This window comes from Cucurbita pepo, chromosome 12, assembly GCF_057944985.1.
Source record: "Cucurbita pepo subsp. pepo isolate OVF chromosome 12, ASM5794498v1, whole genome shotgun sequence".
Classification (NCBI taxonomy): Eukaryota; Viridiplantae; Streptophyta; class Magnoliopsida; order Cucurbitales; family Cucurbitaceae; genus Cucurbita; species Cucurbita pepo.
The window spans coordinates 10,804,931-10,832,838 of record NC_141809.1 but is presented as its reverse complement, the minus strand read 5'-3'; the positions used below and the strand labels follow the sequence as shown (position 1 = coordinate 10,832,838).

General features: G+C 36.6%; 1 protein-coding gene across 1 annotated transcript; it reads right to left on the bottom strand.

Annotated features, from left to right (window-relative positions):
* Window positions 1-51: 51 nt before the first annotated feature.
* SPPL5 (SIGNAL PEPTIDE PEPTIDASE-LIKE 5) lies at window positions 52-27,648 on the bottom strand. Its single transcript, XM_023693386.2, has 14 exons — window positions 27,366-27,648; window positions 20,149-20,307; window positions 19,452-19,563; window positions 11,619-11,738; window positions 10,517-10,671; window positions 9,883-10,062; window positions 9,071-9,105; window positions 8,828-8,984; window positions 7,318-7,371; window positions 7,161-7,253; window positions 4,746-4,888; window positions 2,193-2,263; window positions 493-576; window positions 52-403 (listed from the first exon to the last, which is right to left on the bottom strand). The coding sequence occupies exons 1-14, from the start codon at window positions 27,525-27,527 to the stop codon at window positions 300-302; spliced, it is 1,629 nt and encodes a 542-aa protein (XP_023549154.2). The 5' UTR covers window positions 27,528-27,648; the 3' UTR covers window positions 52-299.
* Between the last annotated feature and the right edge of the window lie 260 nt (window positions 27,649-27,908).

Below are 27,908 nucleotides of genomic sequence, written 5' to 3'. Positions count from 1 at the left end.
ATCAAAATACATTCACCATCTAATATGGTTCTTGTTGAATGAAAAAAGAAATGGTGGTATAACTTCTTTTTCTTTCTTTCAAATATGAATTATGTAAAACAAATTATAATTGATGGCCACATGGGTTCAAGCTGATCAAATTAAAGAACTAAATCCCCCCTTACATACATCAAGTGTTGACGAAGATGATACAATTATAAGAAGACAGCCCTTACCATTCATAACAAGTGCCCTTCTCACCACAGAACGAAAAGACATTATTTTACACACCTACATTTGAAAGGGAGGGAGCTAACACTTCAAGCTTCTCCAGAAGAAGGTTCCCTATCCAAGGAATTTTCTGTCCCATAATTCCAAAGTTGTTTAATCTCCCCTCTCATAAAACCCAAAACAACAGTAACACCTGCAACCAACCAAATCAAAACAAAATAAGACTTGGTCGTCCACAGTTGTAGTTTTCAGACTTGTACTAAAGAACAAAACTGTGTTTACCTAAGGTGCATGGAACAAGATAAAGGAGTGCAGGTTGACCATGTCCATTCATAAAATATAACCCCAAATACGTTAACACCAGACCTGAAAAAGTTTAATCCAATATCATTAAACAAAAAGGGGTCAAGTATAACCATTCTGAACTACCCAGGCAGAGAACTATGTAATATATAGACAACAAGATTTCAAGTCAATTATATATATATATATATATATATATATATATATATATATATATATATATAAACAAAGTGGCTATATGTTAATTAACTTGTCACAAGGAAAGTCTAAACGTGCAGCATTTAACGTCTTTGTGAAAATATCTCCTAGTTGGTTTCGTATTCACGTACCTAGTGAAAACTAAACTTTATCAAACTAGAACTGATAACACAAACAGCCACATGATATACTTATTGGATAAATAATGTCTGATCAAGTTAGTATAAGATAGTTTTAGCCTTCCAACTAATCTCCTTTATCTCTTATTGAAGCAATTCTCCCTCTTTCCTCCGCCATAGATTAGGCATACACAAAGTATTGTATTTTTAATGCCTAATTTCTTGTTTATATTTTCTTTGTATCAAACTAATTTTTTTTTTCTCGATTCTTTTCATGATCCACCATCATATATCGATATCCAAGAAATTTCGTATGAAATTGGTTATGAAGAAAGGTTTTGAGGGGTGGAATGTATTTGGGGTCGATATTCCTCTTTTTTTTCTTTTTTTTTTCTTTTTTTTTCTTTGGATGAAATATTCTCTAGCCAACATCAATCGTAATACCTCAAATTTGGGACCTAATAAGCACCACCATTACCTAGTATCCTCAACAACTTAGAAATCCCACCTGCTGGCTTGAGTAGCTTTAAAAAACGAACAATTATCCTCTGAAACCAAATAGGTGGTAGCATGTTGATATGAATCCAATCACTAATCAATTGCATGTACCCGAAGGAGCAATTACAAGAAGCAAGACAAAGTTGTTGGCGCTTATCATTTGGTATCAGAGTATTTGGTCGACGTTCTTTGGCCAGTTTTAGAGGTGAAATACCTTTACTTCGTGAAGTTAGCTTTATTTGTGAAATTTTGTAGAACCTCTAGCTTTGCAAAATCTAGCATTGTTGGGGCTTATCACATGCTCTCTCTTGCATGCTTCCTCAAAAGGTTTTCTACGAGATTACCCATCTAAAAGACAAACATGTTTAACCATGAATTTCCTAGTAAATGAGCCATTGAAAAGGAAGAAATGCCTTTGCTTGGTGAGAACTAATGATTCTTTTAAGCATTTTTTGAACATGTTATTTTACCAAGAGCCATTCCTTGTTCATACCTAGTGCACAAACGACCACTCCCTACCCTCTTAAACCCTAGGTGTCATATAAGATGACACAGAAATATCGAAGCAGTCTTATTCCCTGCCCGCCTTCTAGCTGCACAGATCCGAGCAAAAATGTGCAGGATATCCTACATTGAGATGATACATAGTAATATTTTAACAAAAGTGGTCGTCTTTGAGTTAAGGCCATGTCTCAAGAAAAAAGAAACTAAGAAAACGGAGGTGATAATAGTATATTGTTGAATAGTCATGCAATCCTATCTCAGGGGACACAGTCCACAACAAATAAGAAAATTTAAACAAGCCAGGAAGGTTCTCATCTCTGACATGAAAAAATAAGAAAACCGTGCTGAATAGGTACTCACCAGTTCCGTAACCAACAACCAACCAAGGAAAATATGCATTACACCTGCTTTTGTTGAGTGCTTTGTCAAATCTGGTCAACAAACAAAACATAAAAAGAACGAACTAAAAAACAGAGTTACACAAAAAAAAATTAACGTAAATACAGAATATTATTATTAACAGTTCAAAATGCAAAACATGGTTAAGTTTTCATCATGCAAATCCTGCTTATCTGATGGGAATATTCGGGTATCACAGTCATCAATTTGAACCTCTGACCTCAAGTAAGCTCAGAGAGGAAATAGATGCCTTAACGATTATGTTATGTATTTCCTATATGAAAATATTGCTCTCATGGATACCATAGCTCCAGTGCTTAATATTTTTCTCCAGACAAGTTTTTACTTCAATCAAATCAATAAATCTTATCGAAACTCCAGTGAAGTAAGAAACTAAAAAAGAAACCCCTACAAAGTTAAAGTAAAAAAGAGTGGTCCAAGAAGTGCTCCACTAATCTGGGAGCATGCAAGGTGTCACCATCATGCTTGTCCAAGGCATGTCGCCCATGGCCGCATGCCCGTGACACGCCGAAACCCTTGCCTTGTACTACTTTATTGCTTTCTTTTACCGCTTTCATGTTTTATTATTTCTTTCTTGTCTTTTTTAAGAGTATGACGTTTTGGCGAAGTCATGGCTAGTGGACATGAATGCCTCAAAATGTACTATAGGGGGATGCGACTAATTGTCCAATTCTCCCTACCGAAAAGTTATATACTGTTTAAGCCGCCGTTGTTGCCCTCTCTCCCCCGCTTTCTAAAATCTTCTCTTGAAATTGAGACCCGAGGTTTGTATTCACGTTACCCGACCGTAGGCAACGTGACTCGAAGTAGGCTTGACTTACTCAGTGCTGAGAGTGAATGCCGCACAATCGTCAAATCCGCTGCCTAGAAACCGCGATTGTGACACAAGGCATCTTCTTAACTATAGAAGTTGAATTCAAATGAAGGTGAATAGTTTAACTTGCAGAAAAAACTTACACCCTCTGATGTAGTGAATTACCATAGTAATTGAGGTAATTCTTGGTTTACTCGTTAAGTTCCTTCTAAATATTTTTAAATATTTTGTTGTAAGTTCCCTACAAATAGAGGGTTTCCCTCTTGTAATCAATAATTGCTTCATTGATAATAAAGATCTTGGTTAGACTCTTGAAGAATTAGTCTCTCTTTAGGCTACACTAATTTGGTATAAGAGAGTTTCCAAGAGACAAAGTTGGTTGCTGCAGATAGACCAGGAAATTTTTGTCGACGACCGCAGCAAGAGTGAGGTATGTGACTTGTGCTCATTGCCAAACAATGCACGCCTAGTTACAAAGAGGGACCCTCCCTTCAGAGAATAATTTTCAATAAATTTGCCTAGAATGGAATTTTGCAGCACTAGAAGTACGTTCAAGACTTGAAACTCCTATACATAATATGGTTCACGACCAACGAAGGTGGAAGCCTCGTCAAGATGGACCGATGCTTGCAGTTGAACAAAATTTGGATGGAGGAAATCAATGAGGAGATGAAGGGCCTCATCATGCTTTGGAAAAAATCAGTTCACCCAATGGAGTATCCATGTGAGCAAAATTCAAGAAGATAAAAAATTTACCCAAACCCAAGATCTCGTATAGTAAAAGAAGTGTGAAGAAGAAACAAATTACACGAAAATTGCAAGCCATGAAATCGTGCAAGAATACTTCAAAGAGTGACGAGTTACACCCAAGTGCAAGGAAAAAGAGAAAGCAAAAAGGAAGAAGCAACCAAACTTATACCGGCACATCCCAACTTGGCATCCAGTGGAACTCTGAGCACAAATGTAGTTAAAAAAGATGGCACGAATGAAGAAGGAAAAAAATGATGCTGAAACCCAAAGTATGGCCGAAGATTTTGTAAAGGGAGGAGGACGACTGCACACGTGTAGAGGAAAGCAGTGCATATCGTGTGTTCTTTTCTAACCCAAAAGCTATGCGACCCGGCCTAAAAACTATTAGAATGCGACGCAGTGTGCATGTGAAGAAGTGGGAAAAAACACATTTGACTTGGCACCTGCGCAACTCGATTTGACACCTCGTCAGGCACGTTTTCTGTTAATCTACCCCAACATTTGTGCGAACCCAACCCAACTTCAGCCTCTTTCTACCAACCGACAAACCTAACGCTCGAAGGTCATTTTTGGAGGTCCTACAAAGAATTTGGAGGTGGAAGACGAATGTACGAGGTCACTGCAGAAAGTTTATTCCTGTTCAAGACCCAAATATTTGATATCTTGACTTGGCACGTGATTCAGACATTGTCGGAGTCAGATGTTCAAGCAGGTTTCCATTTAAGTGGTTTACTTGTTTACTTCTATTGTTTTGTTTTTAAAATTCCGATTAAAATTCCGAGAACTGAGTTTATTTTCCCTGGAGGGATAGAATTGATGTGGACGAGACAGGTAAAATGGCAAGAATAATAATAATTAATATATTGTAAAACATACAAGAGATAACAAACAGTACAACAGAGACATTGTAATGTATGTGACATCAGTACCTGTGAGTAAACGAAACAAGCAACCCAGGGAAGAGTATATCCCCAAATCCAATCATATCGAAACCACCCCAAGGATCAAAGGTGCGAGGAACCCTTAAAAGCATTGGAATTGATTCTCCACCACTATTGTCCCCTCGGGCAACCTGAAAAAGTTACAAAAGAATCCAACATAATTATGGATTAACTCCTATCTACCCCCAATTATACAGAGTAGATGCATCATAAATAAAAAAACAGCTCCTACGGGGGACTGAACTAGTTTCGGAGGTGCTAGACTATCTTGTTTAGGATCAAAATCAAACCGATCTAGATTAAACAATTGTTCCTACCTTTATTTTTAACTCTAAATTTGAGCACCTAAATAGGTCTTAAGAGACTGAATACCATGGATTGAATTCCATTAATGCCAAAAAAACACAAGACCTTCGTGTTCACAGAAAAAAAAATACTCGAGTTTCACACACCATTTAAGAGATAGAGAATAAGAGATGCTTTCGCATTTCGTTGAAATGCATCATTATAAGAAAATAAGAAGGAACAAACATATTCTATCTATATCTAATACTAGACTCAGCATAAGGTTGTTTAAAAGGCAAGCTTTAGTCGGATAAATTTCAGTGCAATCTTGGGAATTATAGTGTGAACTAGCTGAACATACCCAAAGAAATGAACTAGAATTACTAAATAACTTCTGAAGTAGAAAGAAATTGCATGAGATATACAAACTAACCCCATTAATGCGTCTAATAGGTTGTTTTCAATTTAATGTTTAATAGGAATCTAACCTAATAGACTTTTTGATAAGAATCACGGTGTTCCAAATGTTCCAACTGGACCTATTACACGATAAGAAGATTCAACAAGCATTCATTCTTCATCTACAAAATTGAATAGGCTCGGTTCAACCATTATTTCATGTGTTACAAGCTGATTCGATTGAAAAATGACCATTGGGAGCTTCAGAAGTGAATATTTGCACGATTGAAGTAGCGGATGAAGTTGCTATAAATTGCAGTTGATTGATAAGTTGTTACAAAACTTTATTTATTATTTTTAATTTTATAATTCTTGTAGTGGGCAAAAGGGTGGGAAGTTATTTGTCAAATTAACTTCTTTCGTGGAGATTTAAGGGGAGTGGGAGTAAATTATGGCCAGCATTTGAAGAATTGAAAGTTTTTTTTTCGTGGAGAGACTATAAATACGCACAAATAACTATGTAGAGAGATTTTTTGGATGAATGAAATTGAGATCTCAAATTGAGACTTTTACCCTTAGAAATGACAAAGTTAATGACAAAGATGATGCTCAAATTTCTAAGTTTCAAGCAATTCTTGGGGTAGATTGCATCCGTCATTCAATCAAGCTTTGATCAAGTTCGATTCAATCAAGCCTCAATTTAGAACAAGGTTCCAAATCTTGCTTCTAGATCTTCAATCTTAAGGGGTAATCTAATTCTAGTCTTATCTCTTGGTTGATTTCTTTGATTCAGGGTTCTTGTTTTAACAAAAAACTTAGAGCATTGGGCTGAGGATTAGAGTTGCCTTATTACTATTACTCAAATGCCAGAGTAGATAGCAAGGGGAAAATAGAGACCTTCTTCCCAAAAACAAAATCCTGAGGAATTCCTCGAAAGAGCAGCCTCTCTCTCTCTCTGGTTGCTAAGGAAGAGACACTTGGGAGACAGAAACACAAGACCAAATGGTTGAAAGATGGTGATATAATTTCCTATTTCTTTCATCTGATTATGGCCATTAAGAAAAAGAAAGCTAATATCTTATATATTCTATCCGGAGGTAAAATGCTCTCTTCTCCAACAAATAATTTGTATAAAGAACACCTGCGAGAAGCTTTGATATTGATATCTCAGAAGCATCCAACCAAATCCTTTAGTTCCTTTCTAACCAAATATCTAAAATAGTAGGCTTGGAAGCTTCAATCCATAATTATTTGGCTTTGAGGGGTAAAACTGGAACGCATAGTAACCGAAGGATATTCATAATCAAGCTATTTTCTTTGTGAAATAAAAGGTGGACGGGGGAGAAAGAAAGAAGAATAAAATTCTTTCTCACAAACAATACGTGGAGGAAAATCAATTTTATATTCAATTAAGGAAGCTATCCTGTCCAATCTTGGTCATGCTTATTTTCTAGCTAGAGACATCCTAGGAAGATACAACCAACAAGTAAGCTTCAAATATAGTGCCACAAAGAAAAAATAGTAAACCCGAACAAGCCAAATTCTTCACATACAACAAGAGAACCCAAAACTTGGCTTAAAACAGAGGTGGCATCCAAAACATGCTACTCGAAACCCGTTCATTTCATTCTCTTACAAATATTATATCATAACATTACTTGAATTTTATTTGGAATTAAATTCTAAAGTAAATATACAGAAAAAAGAAATAATGCTTACCGCAATCATTACACTCTCATGGAAAATTACTGGTGATATGAACACCCAGAAGATGTCATAGACAAATGCACAGCAAAGAAGCACTGTTGCTACCTGAGATAATTAAGATTGTAAGGGCCTTGAAATATGAACCAAATCAATGAACTTTTTGGGATACCTTAATATTAGGTAATCGGGCCATCTGCAGGACTGTTATCATCAGGCAAATACCCTATTAAGAAGAATCAGACATTAAAATCGATACACTGAAATTGACATAAAGAGTGAAGCAGCATAGTTTCAGAAAAAAAACTGCGGAATGTACAAATGAGTAAAATGGGGGCAGTTCCCCTGGTAAATGTGGCTCTGCTGCTGATTTCACAATTCGATAGCTAGCTCTTGAGCTATTCCTGCCAAAATGGGTCTCTTCCTTTAGTCCTTGGCTTTGGGGGATGTAAAGCACATATTCCCTCATCATCTGATATTAGGCACATACTCTTACCATTATCCCATTCACCATTAAACGCAAGTATCCCATCATATATGTGACCACTATCTTTTCTTATTTCTTTTTTGTTATTACCCACACTCCTTTCTTCTAGATCCTAGACAGCATTGTGACCATTGATGACAACAAACCAAAGGTAAGCTCACTTTACTTTATAATCGTAGGAGTCTGGACCTTCCTTGTCATGTAACTTGACTTATATGTGAGAACTAGCCTTGCAGCATTTGATTTCTTTTGTTTCTTTTTTCCTTTTTTCATGTTCAGGAATCGAACTCCCGAGTCCCGAGGGAGTGAAGAAGAAAAGGAACAAAAATGAAACAAAAGAACAAGCTCAACTAGGAGCATTACAACCAAAACAGATATATAAACTTGACTAACATCATACGTGGGAACTAACCCGACAGCATTTGATATTATCTAGAAAAACCCAAAGCATTAATACCTTCATTAGGAAACCACTAAAGGTAAAACTCGTAATCTTAAAGACAAATACCACGTTCCAAATGCTAAAGCTGATCGATTCTGAAAATTTTAATTATATCAATATTTAACCCTCCACTCACTTGTGAACTTGAAAATTTGTAAAAGATCCAACAAATAATTAATTGGGAAGGAAATGCCATTACAGAAGTTCGAACATAGGACCTCTTGCTTTGATACCATGTTCAGTTCTCAATCAATCCTAAAGTTTAAATGGATGGATTATGTTCAATTTAATTATATCAATAATTAAATATACGTTAAATCACCAATCAACTCAAAAGCTTTAACTAATGAATTACAGTAAATTTATATCACTAATTTAACACTCTCCATCACTTATGGCTTAAAAATGTGTAGAAGACCTAACACGTGGAATTCAATATTAATTAGGAAGGAAAAAGTATTCCAAGAGTTTAAATACAGGATCTCTTGCTCTGATATCATATTAAATCACCCGTTAACCTAAAAACTTTAGCTAATTAATTACAATAAATACTTATATCAACTTTAATATTTTTACCAATTTGAATTCAAATGATTTCTCATCTCCAAATAAAAAAAGAAAGTAGATATACATGGCCTTTTGTTTCCAAAAATACCCATGAAAGAACTCTCCCACCTCCATCATCGATTAATTAGAAGAACTTAATAAAATAAAATAAAATAAAATAAAAAATAAAGTAGAAAGTATACTTACAAGGATATTTTGACCAACCCAAGAATATGATGCACGCCGATTCAGAGCCCAAACGACTGCAAAAGTCATGGAACAAAGCAGCACAACAAGTGAAAGCACAGAGATCTCCCCTACTAAAGGCAAATTCAGAGTCTTCTGCCCACAACTTTTGCCTTTTCTGCTTAATAAATTATAGAGAGAAGAAAAATTATAGAATGAAATTCATAAAAAATTTAGCAGGAAGAAATATGCAAGCAAGCATACCTTAATATCAGTCCTAATATACAGGAATGCATACCCTGAAAGATACACATTTACAAACTATCAAACACATTTAAGTGACCAGATTGCTGCAAAATATCAATGTGCAATATAAAGCCACACAAAATGACCACCGGTTTGAAAAGAAAATATTTGCATGGAATAGACAGAAACTAATCTCATAAAACGACTAAGCTATCCCACAGTAAAGCCTTGTCAAGAATAAAATTCAAGTGGATATGCATAAATCGTGCATGCACAAAAGCAACAGCTGCAAGTATTAGAGAAGTCCAATTTATAAAACAATGGTTCATTTTTTTTCCATTTATAAGATCGTCCATTATCCTGATTTCATGACCGAAATTACCTTCTTAACAGATGGTGGTTTCAGTCTGACCTAGAACTTTTTGTACTACATTCGAAAGTTTGAAAAGAAAAATTATTTATGAAACAATTTATTAACAAATAAAATTTCCTTCTGAACAAACAAATACCTATTTATCAAATAATAAGACAGGCAGGAATTGGAGAAATGCACAAGCACTACAAGATCACAACTTTAGAAGTAAATGTAACAAAAATAACAGCGTAGCTCTCAAATGTAGATTCTTTCATGCTCCATTCTTCTCAGACAATAAATAAATATATAAAAGTATAATCCTTGCTGGAGAAAATGTGAGGTTACACCCAAGGCTGAGGATCAATCAGGAAAAGAAACTATATTTCCAAAATTATGCTAATTTCCTTGGAACAAAAAATTATTATCCTAGTTTAGCACAGTTGTCAAAATATACATGCAATGTTATTGTCATTACCTCAACACCACCAATGCAGAACATAACAATCAACAGCCAAACGAACCAAGAAGACATAAAGAAATATAGCAGCACCAAGAAACTAGATGCTGTAATGACAAATACTACTGCACTCTTTGCATTAATATCGAGTGTTTCATCATCAAAGTCATCTTTGGCTGCTTCACGACTGGAAGATTCCTGGTGGAAAAAAAAGAGCTGTTCGTAAGATTGGAACAAAGCATAATTTCCAGAGAAAAAGGAAATCATTCCAGAAGAAGAAGATCTAACCAAGTGAAAGGTAGAAATATAAAATGAATACGACGGAAAAACCATTCATATCCTTCAAGTCCACACTTAAGCTACAAATTTCATAGTGACGTGCAATCTACAAATACAGACGGTAGATTTTTCAATCTAGAGTAACCTGGAAACAAATATTCATTCCCCATTGCAAAGCAACCTACGCCTTCTAGGCATGATTTGCAGAAAAACATGAAGAAAATAAAACAAAAACTGAGTACTCATTCAGATGCATGATCTTGACATCAATCAGAGCCCAAATTATGGATAAAAAAGTAATCGAATTATCAAAAATTTCTTTACATCTAGATGCAGTATTTTGTTCTCCCACAACGAAATATTATGAGCGCACCTTCGCTGATAATTCATTATAGCGCTCCTCAGTCCGCTCAGCAGTGATCTCTGGCCAAAGGGCAGCACATGCAACTGTTCCAACGGCCATCATCCACAAAAACACAACAGAGAAGTCCACAATTGGACGCTTTGGCGCATATAATAGAAGTTCCACTGTAAAGACAATTAGAACTTGACACGTTATTTGAAAACAACATTTACCAACAAAATAATTATTTGAGTGTCTCGAAATGCAGTTATGATTCATAACTTCGCTTTCCACAGAGTGTTTACTTATGTTGGATTCTCTAGTAGTTCTTCAGTGTTTTCAAGGTGTCGAAGGCAAAGAAGAGAAGAAAAAAGGAGAAGTAATTATTCACCTCCCGTGGTCTTTAATTCTCATGGTGGTTGATAGCTTCCATAAATAAACCTATGTATTCCCTTCTTAGAAAATTAAACCCAATGTATTCACCCTTCAAGAACCATATCCTTCTGTTATAGTGCCCAAATTTTTCCTTAGGTAGTTTGCCTCCTTGGCCAACCAAGGCAAGATTTATGAGTTCTTTGCTCCTTGAGAAATTACTAAAATGTCAGGGTACTTAATTCAAGTGAGGAACAATGTATCACCCCCAACTCGAGAAGCAAACAATGGTTGATAGTTATGGTTTGAAAACCAATTTACTATCCTAAACAACCACTACCAATCCAAAACGATGGGCTCAATGGATAGCTTAGACAGAGTTCGATTAAACAGCATCTCTAATCATACTTCATACTTCCATTTAGATGACTCCTTTTTAAGGTGTTGTATGGCCATACCCCTACTTCTACTTTTCTAGGCATAATTATGGCACCTGTAACAGGTCACCTCGCCCAAATTCCTCAGAAAATTGGTTCTAAAATCAGTGGCCATTTCAAATATCCCAAGGGTTTAGAGCCGGCTGCCCTCTTATTTTGCAGGATTCAAGTCAATCATTTTGGCATATTTATCTATATATATACACAATACAACCATTTTTAGCTTAAGGTTTAATCTTAAATATGTCATACCAAGTAAGCAAGAACACATACAGATCATGTTTTTCAATGAACTTCGAATCTGCATAAATAGAAAGGCTCACCTCTCTTTCCGTCAGTTATTAATTTGGTAAGAGCATCTCCACTGGACTTGGGAAGCATCACAACAGGAATTGAAATATTGAGAGAGATGTCTTTTTCAGAGCAGACCATCTTGTAAAGATCTAAATCAACAGAGAAACAGTTTCCAAATTCATTATCTAAAAATAAATTGATAAACCCATCAGAACATGTAGCCTGTTAACTTCTTTACATATATAAATTACATTTTTAGATTCCTCAACCAAGCATTATGAACATAGATGGAGAGTTAAAAGCACTTAGGATAAACTACAGCTCTTATTCTTTTTTGCATTTTTCTTTTTTTTTTTTTTTTTTTTTTAAGGAAAAAAGCAGACTTTCGTTGAGAAAAAATAAAAGAAAATATGGGCATATAGTTCTTTATTCATTAAGATGACAGACATAATGCTTCTACTAGCATTAGAAAAATATATCATGGGCAGAAAACAACATGTAATGACAGCAGGGGAAAATAAAATAAAATTTGCGCGGTCGACGAAAACACGCGAGAATTCCGGCGAGGCGCCGGAATTCTCGCGCCCAACTCGGTCTCATTCCCTCCCGACACTCCTGCTTCACCAAGACAAAACCAAAAACACCTCTCATCCTCTGCCATACGCTCCAGACACCCTACAAGGGAGAAACACAGAGGAAACGAGAGAGAGAGAGAGAGAGAGAAATCCGAAGCAAATCCGGCGAGCCCAACCAAAGAAACTTAATGTCCACAGTGTTCCAAACAACCCCTAAACCTCTTACCACACACTCCAAAGCCTACCTACAAGGAAAAATAAGAGAAAAGAGTGAGAGAGAGAACGGGAAAGAGAGAGAGAAAACCCATTGCAAGTCGTCGGCGAGATCTGAAGGTTTGGGAAGTTGGGAAAAATGGAACGAATCTACATTCTTAGGCACTCAATCAGACCGGTGACGTCGTGAGGTTGGAAGGTACACCGAAATAGCGCCACGGCGGTCGAGAAACCATCGAAAACGTCATCGAATTGGAGGAGAGATGATAAGGCAACCCTAATCCTCAACCTAATGATTCAAGCTTTTATTCAAGCAAGAACCCTTGAATCAAAGAAATTAACACCTCCTTATACAAAATTCGGATCAACCAAGAGATCAGGCTAAAATTAGATTACTTCTTACGATCAAAGATTTAGAAGTAAGATTTGAAACCTTGTTCTTAATTGAATCACTCCACAATCGAACTTGATCGAAGCTTGATTGAATGGCTCGGATGCCATCTATCCCAAGAACTTAATTGAATCACTCCACAATCGAACTTGATCAGAGCTTGATTGAATGGCTCGGATGCAATCTACCCCAAGAATTGCATGAAACTTAGAAATGAAAATAATGATGCTCGGATTTCTAAGGAGGAAAGTCTCAACTAGAGAGATCGATTTCATTCATCACAAAGATTTTTACATAATAATTTGTGGGTATTTATAGTCTCCCCACAGAAGAAGAAGTTAGTGGCCAGGATTTAATCTCGATCTCCTTAAATCTCCACAAAAGACGAAGTCAATTTGACCATTACAAACTTTATGAAATTAAAAAATAAATAAAGTTTTCCAACAACTCATAAAATGATGCTTGCAACTTCATCTGCTACTTCAACTGCTACTTCAACCATGCACATATTCACTTTTGAAGCTCCAAATGGTCCTTCCTTAATCGAATCAGCTTGTAACACATGAAATGATGGTTGAACTGAGTCTATCCAATTTTGTAGATGAAGAATGAGCATAATAGGTCTAGTGGAGGAAAAATCGTGAAATCTAGGGTGAAGAAGACGAAGCTCGTGGATCCAAGTCGGATTCGGATCGGATACCCAATCAACAACCCTATATCCAAATCTCTCTATTCATGACCCAATTACCTTCGGGCTAAGCCTGCGACAGAAACACGGCCTGAAGACGCACCCAAAGCCCAATCACACTCCTCAGCCCGTCGCGTCAGCAACCCAATAGCGATCGAACGCCTGCAGCCCACACCAAATTTCTCGAGGCCTAGTTACAACCCAATACACACAGCCAGCCCAGGCAACCTGCAACAGTCGTGACCCGTGTCACAATCGCATTCTTGTGATAGCAGAACAGTGATTTTGCGGCACTTATTCTAACCAAGCGAACAAGTCAGCCATGAGAAATTCGGACGTCACAGACAATGTCGGCATATGCTCGGGCCTCGAGTCACGTTGCGAGAAAATGTTCAGAAAACGTGAGCGAGGAAATACATTTGAAAACGATTTGAAGAATTGAAGAAAGCAACATTATATGACTATAAACAAATATAGAAATAACACAGTTTAAATAGCATATAACTCAGGGTAGGAAGTAGTGACTACTAGTCATATCCCCCTATAGTACATTTTGGGGCATTTTAGCCCTGGCGGGTGTAGACATGCTTTTGGTGAACGGTCATACACCCCCGTATTAACCCAGCATAAAATGGTAAAGACCTATCTAGGATGAAAGCATGTAAAAGGGGTTTGGAACGGGCATGCAACCATGGACAACACATCTTGGAGAAGCAAGACCAGGACATCTACCATGCGGCCATAAGCAGCACATCTTGGACAAGCATGACCGTAATAACCTACGACCCGCGAGCCGCGCCTTGACCCAAAGTCGCGTACACACGCGTCGGCCTTCTATTGCGCCACGTGTCACCACCTGCAAAGAGCAGCCCTTCGACTCAATTGTCTTAGACAGTTTAGCTTGGCTCCGCGGCTCAAATTCGGCTCCTTCGACTCGGTAAAGGGAAAAATAGCCATTTTTCACCGTTCTTACCCTCTCGAACCTAGTTTTGACCCTAAGTAAGGTAATTGAGGTCATTATAATGTCTTATTTCACAAATTAAGTTGAATTTATGTTAGAATTGTGAAATACTAACAAAAGGCGATGAACGACCTAATAGAAAACGACAACCGACGATAGTTTGGAGCACTTTCGAGGAACGGGAGCTAATATACTCGAATTAGGGAGAACGTTGGCTAGGGTCAACCATGTAAGTGGCTCTACCATCGTTGGTTATAATTGTGGGTTGTATTATGACATGTGCTCGTGGTTTCGCACGTGTCATAGGCCGTATATGCAAATTGTTATGAAATGATATGTAAACGTTATGCAATGTGATTGTTATGCTGTATTTGATGAACTGATATGCTTTATGATATGTTATGTTATGATATGGCATGTGGACGACATGCTCGGGCTTATTATGTGACTGTTATGATATATGATACGATATATGCACGATATGGATTATTATATTTGAAAGCATGAAAACGTTATGATATGATCGATATCTGACATGAATGATATGGTATGATTGACATGCAAAACTACAAACTAGCATGAAATACAACCCCGACATACGCATGAGAAGTATGAGAAATGTTATGAGAAATGGTATGAAAACAATATGATATGAACGAGACACTAACGAGGTTGTACTAATGATAATAAAAGTGGAAAAATGTTGGGACCTCATGCATTATTGTGTGCTCATGCATCGAGGGATACCCCTATTCCTTCACGATAGTACAAACGTGTACACTACTAGGCAGGGTAACGTTTATTATGTTTGTCATAATCCTGTCGTGACGGTCACCACTCCTAACAGGTGTCGGACATCAACAGCTACCAAAGAATGCTTGCCAGACCAGAAAGTGGCCCAGGAGGTGTGCAAACAGACTGGTGTGTCCATACTCGCACATGTGGACCGTGTGTAGGGAAATTAAGTACACATCCAAGTTGCTCGTTAAGAAAGCCGTTGTAGGAAAATAGACTATTATGATAGGTCCCATGCATGAAACTCTATGTGTTTGCATTTAACCCCGATAGGGGAGGTCATTTACTGAGTATTTCTTAAAATATTCAAGCCATGTGCTACTCTACTTTTTAGGTAAAGGCAAGACTCCTCTGTTCGGCTGACGGTGGCATCACAACTACGAGACCGTGGCACATGCTTAAGATAGTTTCGTATTTAAGTATTAGTAGACTATAGGTTAGCATAGGTTAATTGCATTTCCATTTAGTAACATATAGGTTAGTATAGGACATTTTATTTTGTATTGTTTTTCTTTTTATTTCAACTTGTATTAGTTTGTTTAAGGGCCTTAAATGAAGCATGCAAGACTAAGGTTAATTTTATTATAAAGTTTAAATTGAATTATTGCCACATTAAATGTTCATGATAGGTATACAGTAGCAAACTTAGGTTAAGTAGAAAATTTAGGGTCGATACACAACATGAAAAAAATGCAAAGTCTAAATAAAAGTAATATATGAGAAGACGTTCATACATTCAAGATTAAGAAATTTCCATGACTTAACATACTGCATAGTCGTGAAAGTTTCTCTTCAAATTTTACACTGTAGTTTAAAACGCTCTGTCCAACCAAGCAAGTTATGTCAGGCTAAGCAAGTTATGTCAGGGTTAAGGATATAACAAATACATCAAAATGTCAGAGAGAGAGTATTTATCTTTTATTTTTTACTTCTAAATAAAGTATACTCAATGTTGAAAAAAAAAACAGAAAGTCTGAACTTAATAGTGGGGAAAAAACAAAAAGAAAGCTAAGAAAAGAGAACCAAAAAGTATACAGGTTGTAAAGTCTATGGCTTGTGCTTTGAGAAAATACTGTCGATGTGTAATATCCAAAAGACGAGAAATCAGAGTATTAGATTGTATTCAAGCAACATGGTACTGCTATTCTATTAGTTTAGGTATCATCTTCCTCACAAAGACAGTGATGGCTAAAGATTGCTGCGGCAGAAGTCACCCCTAGTTAAGTGAAATCTGTGACAAATCCTCCAACTATTTATGAATAGCTTACATTACCAGCCATAAACTCATGGTAAAAATTATCTCTAATGGTCACAGTCGCTCCTTATGTCCATAAACAATCATGGAAAAGATTAATTAACAGGCGCTGCAAAGCAGGCAGACACAACAAGCCCACACTACAGAATCCATAAAGCAAAAAGTAATTTGGTGAAGTCATGGCTTATTAGTTCAATGAAAGGTAAAAGAAGAATGGATTTTTCCACTGTCTTGGCACTGTTCTTTTTCGAAATTAGACAGATGTTTCATTGAGGCTAGAATTGATAGTGGCATTCCTAAAAAGTTCATTGAACACATCTTGAGGGTTCCATGACTTTTTAAGGAATTCATCCGTAAAGCCATCTGGTCAAAGGGATCTTGGAGCCCAAATCCTTTAATGCCTTATAAATCTCGTCCTCAAAAAAAGGAACTTCCAAGGTATTTATGTGTAGGTCCTATATAGGACTCCAATCATTGATGTTAGGCAAAAATCTCCGTTCTTTCTACCTTCATGAAGAGCTTGGAAAGGAAATCCACAAACTTGGTGTCAATAGCAGAAGCATTAACTAAACTCACCCCTCATTTCGCAGTATCCTTCAATCAAAGTCAGTCTAAATTATTTAAGCTTTGGGATGAAACTATGCCCGGGTCAATCTATCAAAAGGGTTTGATTCCACCAAGTTCATAAAAGTTGTACAAAGGAGTGGTGAGATGGTCGACATTGTTGAATTTTAAAGCCGCATGATTGGGTAGTGATTGAGGTAATATGAGTAAATATTGATCAAACCATAGCATTTTCAAACTTGTGCATGCAACTGTAAGTAGTTAAAAGTTGATCGATGAGAATCCTGGCTTGACTATTTGACCAGGTATATTTCCCATTCACAAGAGGAAGATCAATCAACTAAACGGATTCAATAAATCTGTTAAAGACCTTTATGCCTCAAGCAAGTGGCTTGTGGTTGGATTTTGCATAGGACCTCCTGGTTATGTTGAAATGACCCTAATAACCTAATTTGGTTCAATAGAGCCAATAGATCAATGAACTATGATCTCTCAATTGAGAATTGGTCAAAAATTCCTGTAATCCATAGTCGAAACCGTCAATCAATGAAAGGTTAAGGATAAGGATATCTTCCAAAATGTTAAAGATTAACTTGTTCCACATGATGAGAATACAACCCAATGATCTGATGGTGTTCAAGGAAAACCAAACAATATGGCCGGAGCTCCAAATGAATGAACTTAATAAACTGGCAGTCAATGGAGGAAACTTTTTTTCCTAAGAAATTTTGTTCTTAGAGGAAGTCCTTCTATACGAACTCACTTCATCCATGGTCCAAGCCCTCTTATGATCCCAATTTCTCTGTTAGGACCTGTCTATGGTTTGCGATGGAAAATAAACTTCTGTAGGACAGTGTTAAGGATTAGGCAAGAGGGAAGAATGGTCAGTGGTTGACTTTTTAATGGCCAGGTGAAGAGAGGATAGTTCAGCGTCTTGGGGTTTGAAAACGGTGGATAAAGATGGCAGGGAGGGGGGATGAAGAAGGGGATAATAAGATAGGCGAGCACGATTGTTATGGATGAAAACTGGCTTAAGAGATGGATCTGGCAAAAAAGTTGTTGGGTCAAGTAGGGGAAAATAGGTGATGGGTTAGGTAAGAACGGTAGTGCGATCTCGGTAATGGGTTTTTTACGCGGGTCTGATAAGAGAGGGGGAGGTTGTGTTGGCTTGAGCAGATAATGATGTTGTGAGCTGAGACGAGTTGAGTACACATTGGTGTTGAATGATTGAGGAGAAGAACAAGATAGGGTAGGAGGCAATTCAGATGAAGGGGGAAGGATTGTAGAAGAGAGGGGGCAATAGTTCAATAAGATTACCAGGTGGGTGCAATTCTTTATTAGCCACTGCAACAAGTACCAAAGAATGATCAGTTTTGGGAGCTCGATGGAACGGCTGAATAGTTTGCACATGGGTAACTTTCCTTGATGTTCCTTTGTTAAGAGAGAACTCACAAGCAGCATGCGTGTCAACAGCTTCCTTTGTCGATGGTGGTGGTCTTCCATGGATTCCATCCAAGTAACCAATGGAGTAATCAGCGTCAAAAAAATGGTTGAACATAGACCAAGGTTGGAGATGCTAATGATGATGCGAGGAATGGGAGAAACCCCTTCTTATTTTCTTTAACCATTGACCTTCATCATATCCATTCGAGAGAGTCTTGTTGGTTGTCTAAATGTGGCCATCACATCACCCCTCGACTTTCTTGAAGGTATCAGATGATCATTTACCCATCAGTAGGTTTCTAACTCTAATCCATTCCTCATAAGAGGGCATTTGGGGAACTTTGACTAGGTGTCTATAGTCCATTTTTCAAAATGCACTTCGAAAAACACCCACCTTATACAACCCCTTTATACCTTGAAGTGCTCTTAAAATATCATACTTGTCACTGTGAAAGTGTTCGCAAAAGATAATAACAGAAGAATTTGGGTACTATCCGTATGTATAGTATTTAAAGAAGAGAGAGGAAATGCTACCATCTGTATCTATTGTCACCCACAAGTTATACGAACTTATTTAAACCTCCATTTACTCCCAATTTCGGTATTTCGGCAAAATGGCCCTTTCTATTCAAGATTTTTTTCCACCCAAAACATGTATTTAGTAAGGCAGCATTCCTTGAAGAAATTTTGGTTTAGGGGGCAGCAATAAGGTCAGAAAAACACAATGAAAGCCATGGTTGAAATTCAAACTTAAACGACAGGGTGTGTCCAAATTGTTTTTCCTACGAAAATAAATTTATTTGAAAACACATGCACAAAATCTATTGCATTTTCTAAGTAGCTTGCCCCTATTCATTGGAAGTGTTTCTAACATCTTCTAGATCCAAGACCCTATCTACCCTTAAGTTAAATCTAGAGGACTAAAATATCTATTATGCACCCAACATAAAATTGCATAGTTGTAGTAAGATGTGAACCTTCTTTGTCATTTATTATCAACAGGGCTGCAGCGCCCCCTGCTTGTGCAACTACTGCCTTATTTGTGAAGTCGCATTCACCACGTATAGACAAGGCAATTGCTCCAGATAGCTGCAGAGAGAATGTGGTAAATTATAAGCATTAATAACTAGGGAAGACACGAGAGTGATGTCACATCAATTAAGAACAGTATGAACGTATTTATGTCTAAAAGGTTTATCTCAAAAAACTGAAAGGGCAAAGAAGTCCGATTAAATCAATTAGCTAATTAACTTCAAATAACGTATGAACTCATGAAAACATATGCAACCACAATAACAGGTTTAATTTTAAATTTAAAAATAAAAATAAAGAATATGCTCCATGACGAGAACACCTGAGTAGTTCTAGACTAGATAAGTCCATGAACCAGTTTAAATTGCAATTGAAATCTTGAAACAATGAAAAATGAATGTACAAGGTTTCTAAATGGGTTAAAAGTATCAAGATGACTTCCAATGGACAGTTGAAATTTATACAAAAGCACTAATTGACATCATCATGACTATAGAAAACGTATAATAATGTCACTTTTTTATAAAATAAACTGAGATATATTCATCATATAGACAAAAAGTATAATAATGTGTCAAATGTAGTTACATAAAGCTAAACGTCAATTTAACAATCATGGCAGCAGGAATAATTAATCATTACCTTTGAAGAAGAACTAGAACATCCATTTATAGGATTCATATCAACAACTGGCAATTTGGGAGCATCTTCAGCCTGAGAGGGCACCAAAGCCCCAAATCTTGCACTTAGACCAACAAAGATTTTATCTTCAGCATCATTAACCCAGCTCTTAACTTTGACCTGAAAAATGCACAACAAAAAGACAAAATTAGTTTCTTTATGCTCAGAGGGAAATCAATATGACTATGATGCTTGGCCTTCAGAAGTTCAAATGCTTCACCTCACAAAAACATTATAAAAATGTGGCAGTCAATATCTCGTCATTTAGCATAGTTTTTTTAAAAAGTAAAATACTTCCATCAAGAGGAACAAATAAAACCTAGTCATACAAAAATATAAGCCAAACAAGGAGCTCCAGCTGTAAAGGAATGAAAAACAAAATAATGCCACAACAAAATTAAACATGAATGTTGAAAGAGAATTAAACACAAGTTTGAACAGAGATGCCAACATATATCCAGCTCCAATCTTCCTCTCAGAACCCACTATGCCCATAAATGAACTAATCTTTTCAAAGCATATGTTCAAGAAACTTTCCCATTACACTAAAAAGGGGGTGAATAATAACTTCTTCCATCATAGCAACCCAAAGACTTGAAATCTCCACTAATACTTCTTTGCAAATGAATGTACACGTCAACCTCGCTAAAGGGGCGTGGATCTTCTCCACAGTCCAACACAATGTCACAATCAACAAGCTTTAGGCCATGCAATTTGACCCAATGCAACCCAGGCCGCACTTCCGATCTCTCATAGCTCCTTTTTAGGGACCAAAAATCTAACATCCATTTGACCTTTTTAGAGAGACATAGGAGCACACCCCTTACATACACCATACCCCTTTAGATAACTCCAATTGGCATGGTTATATTCATGCATCTACCTATCTCTCCCATAATCCATGATGTTCTCCAGCCAGCCACATCTCCAGCCACTCAACCATTTTTCAAACATCCAATTAGAGGACAATTTGCACCACCCAGCAGAGCATCTCAACAAATACCTTGACCTACAAATATCCATCTAATTTCCTGAAAGAAAAGTACTTCGTATGGCATACATCATACACACATACCCTCTCACACATTCTCGCATAAGTACTCTAGACTTTGTTCATGATGTTTGCACACTGTGGTCTACTTTTATATATAATTATATCTTAAACTTGTTAGTCTTTGTGCTATCTAGACCAGAATTATGTACGTTATCAAATATTTGGCAGGGAGTTAGTATTTGAGGGAGAATTAAAGAAATTTTTTATAAGAGACAATTTCATTGATGAGTGAAATTTACAAGAGGGATGTATATTCCATGGTGTTTACAAATTACCTTCCCAATTTGCAATGAGGGAGGTATAACTATAGGAAGTAAAAATATTAGATAGTTTACACCAAGATATAACTTGGTAAACAACATTGTCGAAAAGTTTTGTGTAGGTTTGCGTCGTTTCTGCAAATATTCTCTAATTTCTTTCTTTCCACAGATTCCAAAAGAAAGTCATGATGAGGTTTTTCCATAATAGGGCTTTTCCCTTCTTGAAAGGGTGGTACGTTAAGGCCATATTCAAAAAATCCTTTACCTCCCTAGGAAATGTGAGATGCCATCCGAATATATTAAGAATCGTTGTCCAGAATTCTGAGCATATGTGCGTTGTATAAACAAGTGACTTTGTGATTCGTTTTCTTTCTTGCATAGTGGACACCAATTTGGAGAGAGAGTGATGTAAGGCATTCTTTTTTGAAGATTTTCACTTGTGTTGATGGCTTTATGCGCTATTTCCCAAAGGAAGAACTTCACCCTTTTAGGTTGATGTCCTTTCCATATTGTCTTTGCTAGCGTGGGATATATTGCTTCTACTTTTTCCCCATGTCCATCATCAAGGATTTTGTAGAAAAGGCCGCATCAGCGCTGGGGAGCCAAGTTAGTGAGTCTTATTTGTTTAACAATACCACAGGGACAAGGTCAAGGCTAAATTCGGCCCACTCCGTTGCTTCAATATCCTTTAGATTCCTACCAAGCTTCAGGTCCCAAAATTGGTTGACAACATTCCACGTTTCTTTAATTGTGGCTTTTTTTCTATGAAAGAGCTGGTACAAAAGTGGATACTTCAAGGCTAGCGTGGTGTTTTCAATCCAAGGGTCGGTCCAAAATGATGTGCTTCCGCCATTCCCCACCTTATGGCGAGTTCAGTTGGTGATGAGATCTTGATGTTTCTTTATGTACCTCCAAGGCCCTTTCATAGAAGATGGAGGGGGTGATCTTTGTTTGATGTAGGAGTATATTTAGCCTTTATAAGATTTCGCCACAAGGCCTTTTCTTCATGATGATATCTCCATATCCATTTGGCGAGGAGAGCTGTGTTCTTCCTTATCGAGAGAAGACCAAGGCCTCTTTTTTCTGTTGGGAGGTTTATAATATTCCAACGAACAAGGTGTACGCTATCTTTCCACAAGTAATTTCTGAAAAGTCTTTCTATCCGCGGCCACTTTTTGTGGCATTTCAAATAGAGACATGTAGTAGGTAGGGAGGTTGGATAACGTGGCTTGTATTAAGGTAAGTCTTCTGCCTTTTTAAGTACAACATGATGACCATGTTGACAACCTTCTTTCTATTTTCTCAATAATAATCCAGAAGGAAAAGGATTTGTGATTTCTTTATAGAGGTAGTCCTAAGTACATATTCGGCCATTCTCCCTTTTTACAACCATATATGCTAGCAAATTCTTCAATGATCTAATATTGATGCCCATGATCTCTGTTTTTTGGAGATTGATATTTTAACCAGAGAATCCTTCGAAGGGTTTTACCGTCTCAATCATGTTTAAAGAAATTAGACAGTGTCTCAAGGAATCTGGATGTCTTGGCCACCAATTAGAGGAGCAAGTCATCTGAAAAGTCACGAGACACAAATCACGTATACAACTAAGGAAGCAACGCTAAGATGCGACTTAGACCCTCCTTAGCCGTGCAAGAGACACATAAAGCTCCAAAACCGAATGGGTGGTGTTGAGATGTTCCTTGATCTCAATGCTTGAAGTCTCGCTTATCCTAACCTGAGTGTGGAGAGTCTCAATGCTAGCCTAGTGCATCGAGACACAATAAATAGAGAAGTTTGCATCAAATAAAGCACAATATTGAGACGTTTATTTAAGCATAATTGTTCATAAAGTGAGGCTTATCCGAATACAAATGATGGAGAATTCATTGAGGGAGAAAGAAAAATGGGAAATTAACAAATCTGAAGGGCAAGAAGATATTTTAGTGCCAAGAAAAGAGATTTTCAAGATTTAGGATCATGAAAATTGAACTAGGAATGGATACTCAATGCGAACACACTAGTTTTGTCAAGCTTCCCTCAACTTCTTTGACTTTGTTAGTTTTGTCATGAAATTATTATTGGACTTCGACCGTTTGGATTTTATGAATAGCTAAATTTCTAGTTCTTAAGGATTGATATAGTCATTGGATGTTATGAGTTAATTTATTGACTAAGTTGATTATTTATTCTATAATCTATTTGCATATTTATCTGAGCCATACTTCTAATCTCTTGATAACAAATCCACAAATTTAGATTTGATTCTTATGCTTGAGAGAGGTGGTTTAGATTGCACCTTAGGAGCATGATTGAAGAAATTTAAAGAACAGAGATTGAACATTTTTATTTGCTTTTCTTCTCTTTTTTTTTTTTTTCTTTTGAACAAGAGAAAAAACTTTTTATCCATGTAGTGAAAAAAGACTAGTGCCAAGTGAAAAAAACTCCGATAGTCAAAATAAAAGACAGAAAATGAAAAGTAATGCAATAAAAGAAATAACAGAGATTTAGGATTTCTATGGAGGTTGTTAAAAGAAATCGACTAAAGGTCTTTGTTTGCTAAGGAAATTGAACAGAGATATTAGCTTCATGATTTTCAAAGAGGTATAATTGCGCTTGAGAGAGGCAATTAAAATATGTGCATTCTTGACTTAAAGGATAAATGATAATCGTTGATTTGTATGTTTGGTTGGTGAAATCAATTTCCTAGGATCTTCCCATTGATTTTCTCTTTGCTTTTGTTTAATTAATTGCTTATGTTGATTCATTTGTCTTCCATCACTTTGGTCTCTAAATAAAATTCAGGTATGGCATATGCGGTGCTTGAATGAGCTAGAAAATCAATCTAGATGTTCATCACTATAATAAAACTTGACTTGTACTTGCAATTTGCAACTCTTGCTAGACCTAATGCTAAGCACGGTACATGGTGCATTTTTCCCCAATAGTGGAAGCCTCCTTACATACACCAGCCCTACATGGGATCAACTAAACTCTACACCATATTACGCTTTGCACATTTACCTTTCATGTACCTTAGCACTCATATGTTGTTCACTCCTACCAACACAACCTCCTAAAGTCAGAGTCATAGTGGCTTTGGCACCAACCTCACCAAGGTGTGTTGAACTCTTCACGACTTCCGCCCTAAACTTTCTTTTTGTAGGAAAGACAAGTCATACAACACCAACCTCAACTCTTAAAATCCTAACTTCTAGAGTGAACACCTCCAAAGAATGCATCCAAGATCCTCATGCGCCTATAAAGATGAATTACTGAGGTCCAAGCAGTAAAAGAAGACATTTTAGATAAATCATGTTGTTTTTTCTTTATGAGAATGAAATTCACTATATTAGATCTCCCCACTACCAATCTAGAGAAGAATTTGACCTTTTCTAGAATTATAATATTCTAGAGCATAAAAGAAAGGAGGAGGTAGACAAGAAGATGCAAAAATAAATGAATAAAAGGCTTTCATGAATACATGCCAGAAGACTCAAGACTACAACTTAATCTATTTTTATTCAAAGACTCAAGACTACAACTTCTTTACTTCCCTAGCAAGATAACGCTCCCAGAAGTGAGTCAACAAAGGAAGATCACTTGAATAAAAGGAGAAAGAAGCAGAGCGCTTTTAGCTAAAGAAACATCGTAGAGACTACAGAAAAAAAAACATTGTTGATCCAACATTCAAAATGATCAACGAACCAATCATCAACCAAGAGTTAAACATGGAAAAGAAATTGGGGTGTGAAGATTTTATGCATTCCTAAAATGCCACATAGGTCAAATTCAAATCTTGCTTGTTCAGGTTACGACTGTAAGTAGTCACAATAGTTTTGTCCCTCGGCTCATCAAGGTCCTACAAAAGCATCACATCCATTTGGACAAGAGATACAACAGCGCAATCTTGTTGGGACTTGGGACCTAAACTTTCAATCCCAAACTCACCCTTAGTGACCAAGACCCATTAAACTAACACCAAAGCTTTTTTTCCCCTTTGAGACTCTATTTACTTACCATAATTGAAATAAAATCGATCAAAATGAGAATATTATTTGATTGTTGTTTACTTGAAGTTGTTTGAAATCAGAATCAGAAGCTAGTTGATGTTGTTTAATAGAGACAGTCAAGAATCTTTCATATTTTTAACTAACTAAAATGAATTACTAAATACTATGTCGATACAAGTACTAAGTAAAATAAATAATAGTCAATAATAAATGAACATTTATTTTATAGTAATGTAATTTTATTTTACCAATTCATTTAAAATTAAAAAATAACGATTAAAATAAAATTACATCAACTAAACAATATTTAAATGATAATTTATTACAAGACCCAAAACAAGAAAGGGAGAACCACGCAGTCCAAGCTGCGGAAATGGCAGAACACCAATTAAAAGCTTTCGAAGACTTTGAAGAAGTGCGCAAACAAACATCAAAAATAGTTTCCTTAAGAAATCATGGAAAGAATTTCTCATATCTCGAGGTCACAAACTTCAATAAGATAAGCGAATTTACAAGGCACTGACGAAGGAGGAGGAAGAGGAATCCCTTCTTCACTATCAACTGAAATAATGAAACTAAATCATCAACAAAAGAATCTTCAACACCAATAACAGTAGGTATTTTCAATAGGTTGTAGGACTGATTCCACACTACTCAAACTAACTCAAAAGCAACATCCAAATCATCATCATAAAGAGAGAGAGAGAGAGAGAGAGAGAGAGAGAGAGAGAGAGAGAACGAAAAGTTGGAAGGTCTTTCAACGAATAAATGCTTCCTTTAATGAAACGAAATTTGGATCTTCTGAAGATAGTACTTGTCCACTGCAATTCTGAGTGACACCTTGCTTGATAAAAGGGGCCAAAAAACTAGTGACATTTTCCAATGTTATCTGAATTCAAAATGCCTTTAAGATTTACAGAAGACTCCTCTTTGTTAGTGAAAAATCCCTCAAGAATGTTTTTTTCTCCTCTACCTTGGAAACAATCCACTCAAAATATCCTCCATCAACAAGGCCTTTGGAGGCTAGAATCCTACCTCTCGACTTATCCTTGATGAGGATAAGATAATTAATCATCTTAATATGATTGCATATCCACGATCTTCACTTAAAACCCAAGCATTCTTACAAAGCACGTTATTCATGAAATCCCAATCCACGTGGTCATGAGACTTGACATAATTGATCTTAAAGAAAACATTGTCTTGACTATGGCTCCTATAACCGTAAGTAGCCTAATTAGCAGCAATAAGAGCTTGAAAATTTGTCCCCGAAAAATAAAGGCTCCTTAAGAATAAAAGAATTGTGTCAGTAAGGAAAGGACTTTCCTTAATCTATCGGCCAATTCCTTAGCAATGATTTTATGTACGCTCGTAATCAGACTAATGGACTTGAAATGCTTGGCTTTCCTCACCCCTTCCTTCTTAGGAACAAGCAAACACAGATTTCATTCAAGGAGGTGTCAAGAACCCCTCCCATGAAATTCGCAAAATAGCTTTTAGAAACAACCCTTAATGCAATCATATTCATCCTAGTAGAAGGCAATAGTGAAACCATATAAACATGAAGCATTATTCCTTTCCAACAAAGCTTATTGATCCAAACTACTTTCACCAGAATCGCAATTGAAAAGTACAGGTGATATTAATATTAGACAACAAACAAATCGAAAGTAATTACTTTGTATAAATTTGTAGTCCTGAAAATCAGTCGCATGAGATAGCCTTATAGAACGCTGTTCATACTTTAGCTAAATCCTTTCAGAAATCATGCGCAAGTCTAAAAACATGATCAACAACCCCAAAATTAGATCGACTCAAATGAAATATTAAATAACAGAATGGAAAAAGTACCAAATCAAAGGGATTGTTGCAATTTCCGGACTTAGGAGCGGAGTCGTCATCGAGTGAGACATCGCCCGCGAAGACAGACGAGATGCGGAAGAGAAAAAGGAGAAAAAGGAGTGAGAAGAGAGGGATAATTGGAGGTCTCGCCGGAGAAGAAGACAATGCCATGTGAGCCCCCGGATTCCCTCAGATTCAAATAGACGAAATGGATGGAAAAGTGAATGGGCGGAGAGGGGAGGGAAGAGGAGAGTGCAGCGGAGAGCTTTTTCTTCATCTGGGCCCTCACCCGGTGAAGATGAGATGACGTCATATATCAATTTTAAAGAACCCCTCTCTTTATTTTTACTTGTAATAACTCTAAATTTTGTTTTTTTTATATTTTATACAATACCTGACTATTAAATATATATATATATATATAATAGATTTTTTAACTCTATTATCATGATTTTAAAATTTATGACTAAATAAAATAAAATTTATAGTTTGACCTTTTTTCTATTATATAATTTTACTCTATTTATTTAGTTATTTTTAATTTTTAATAGA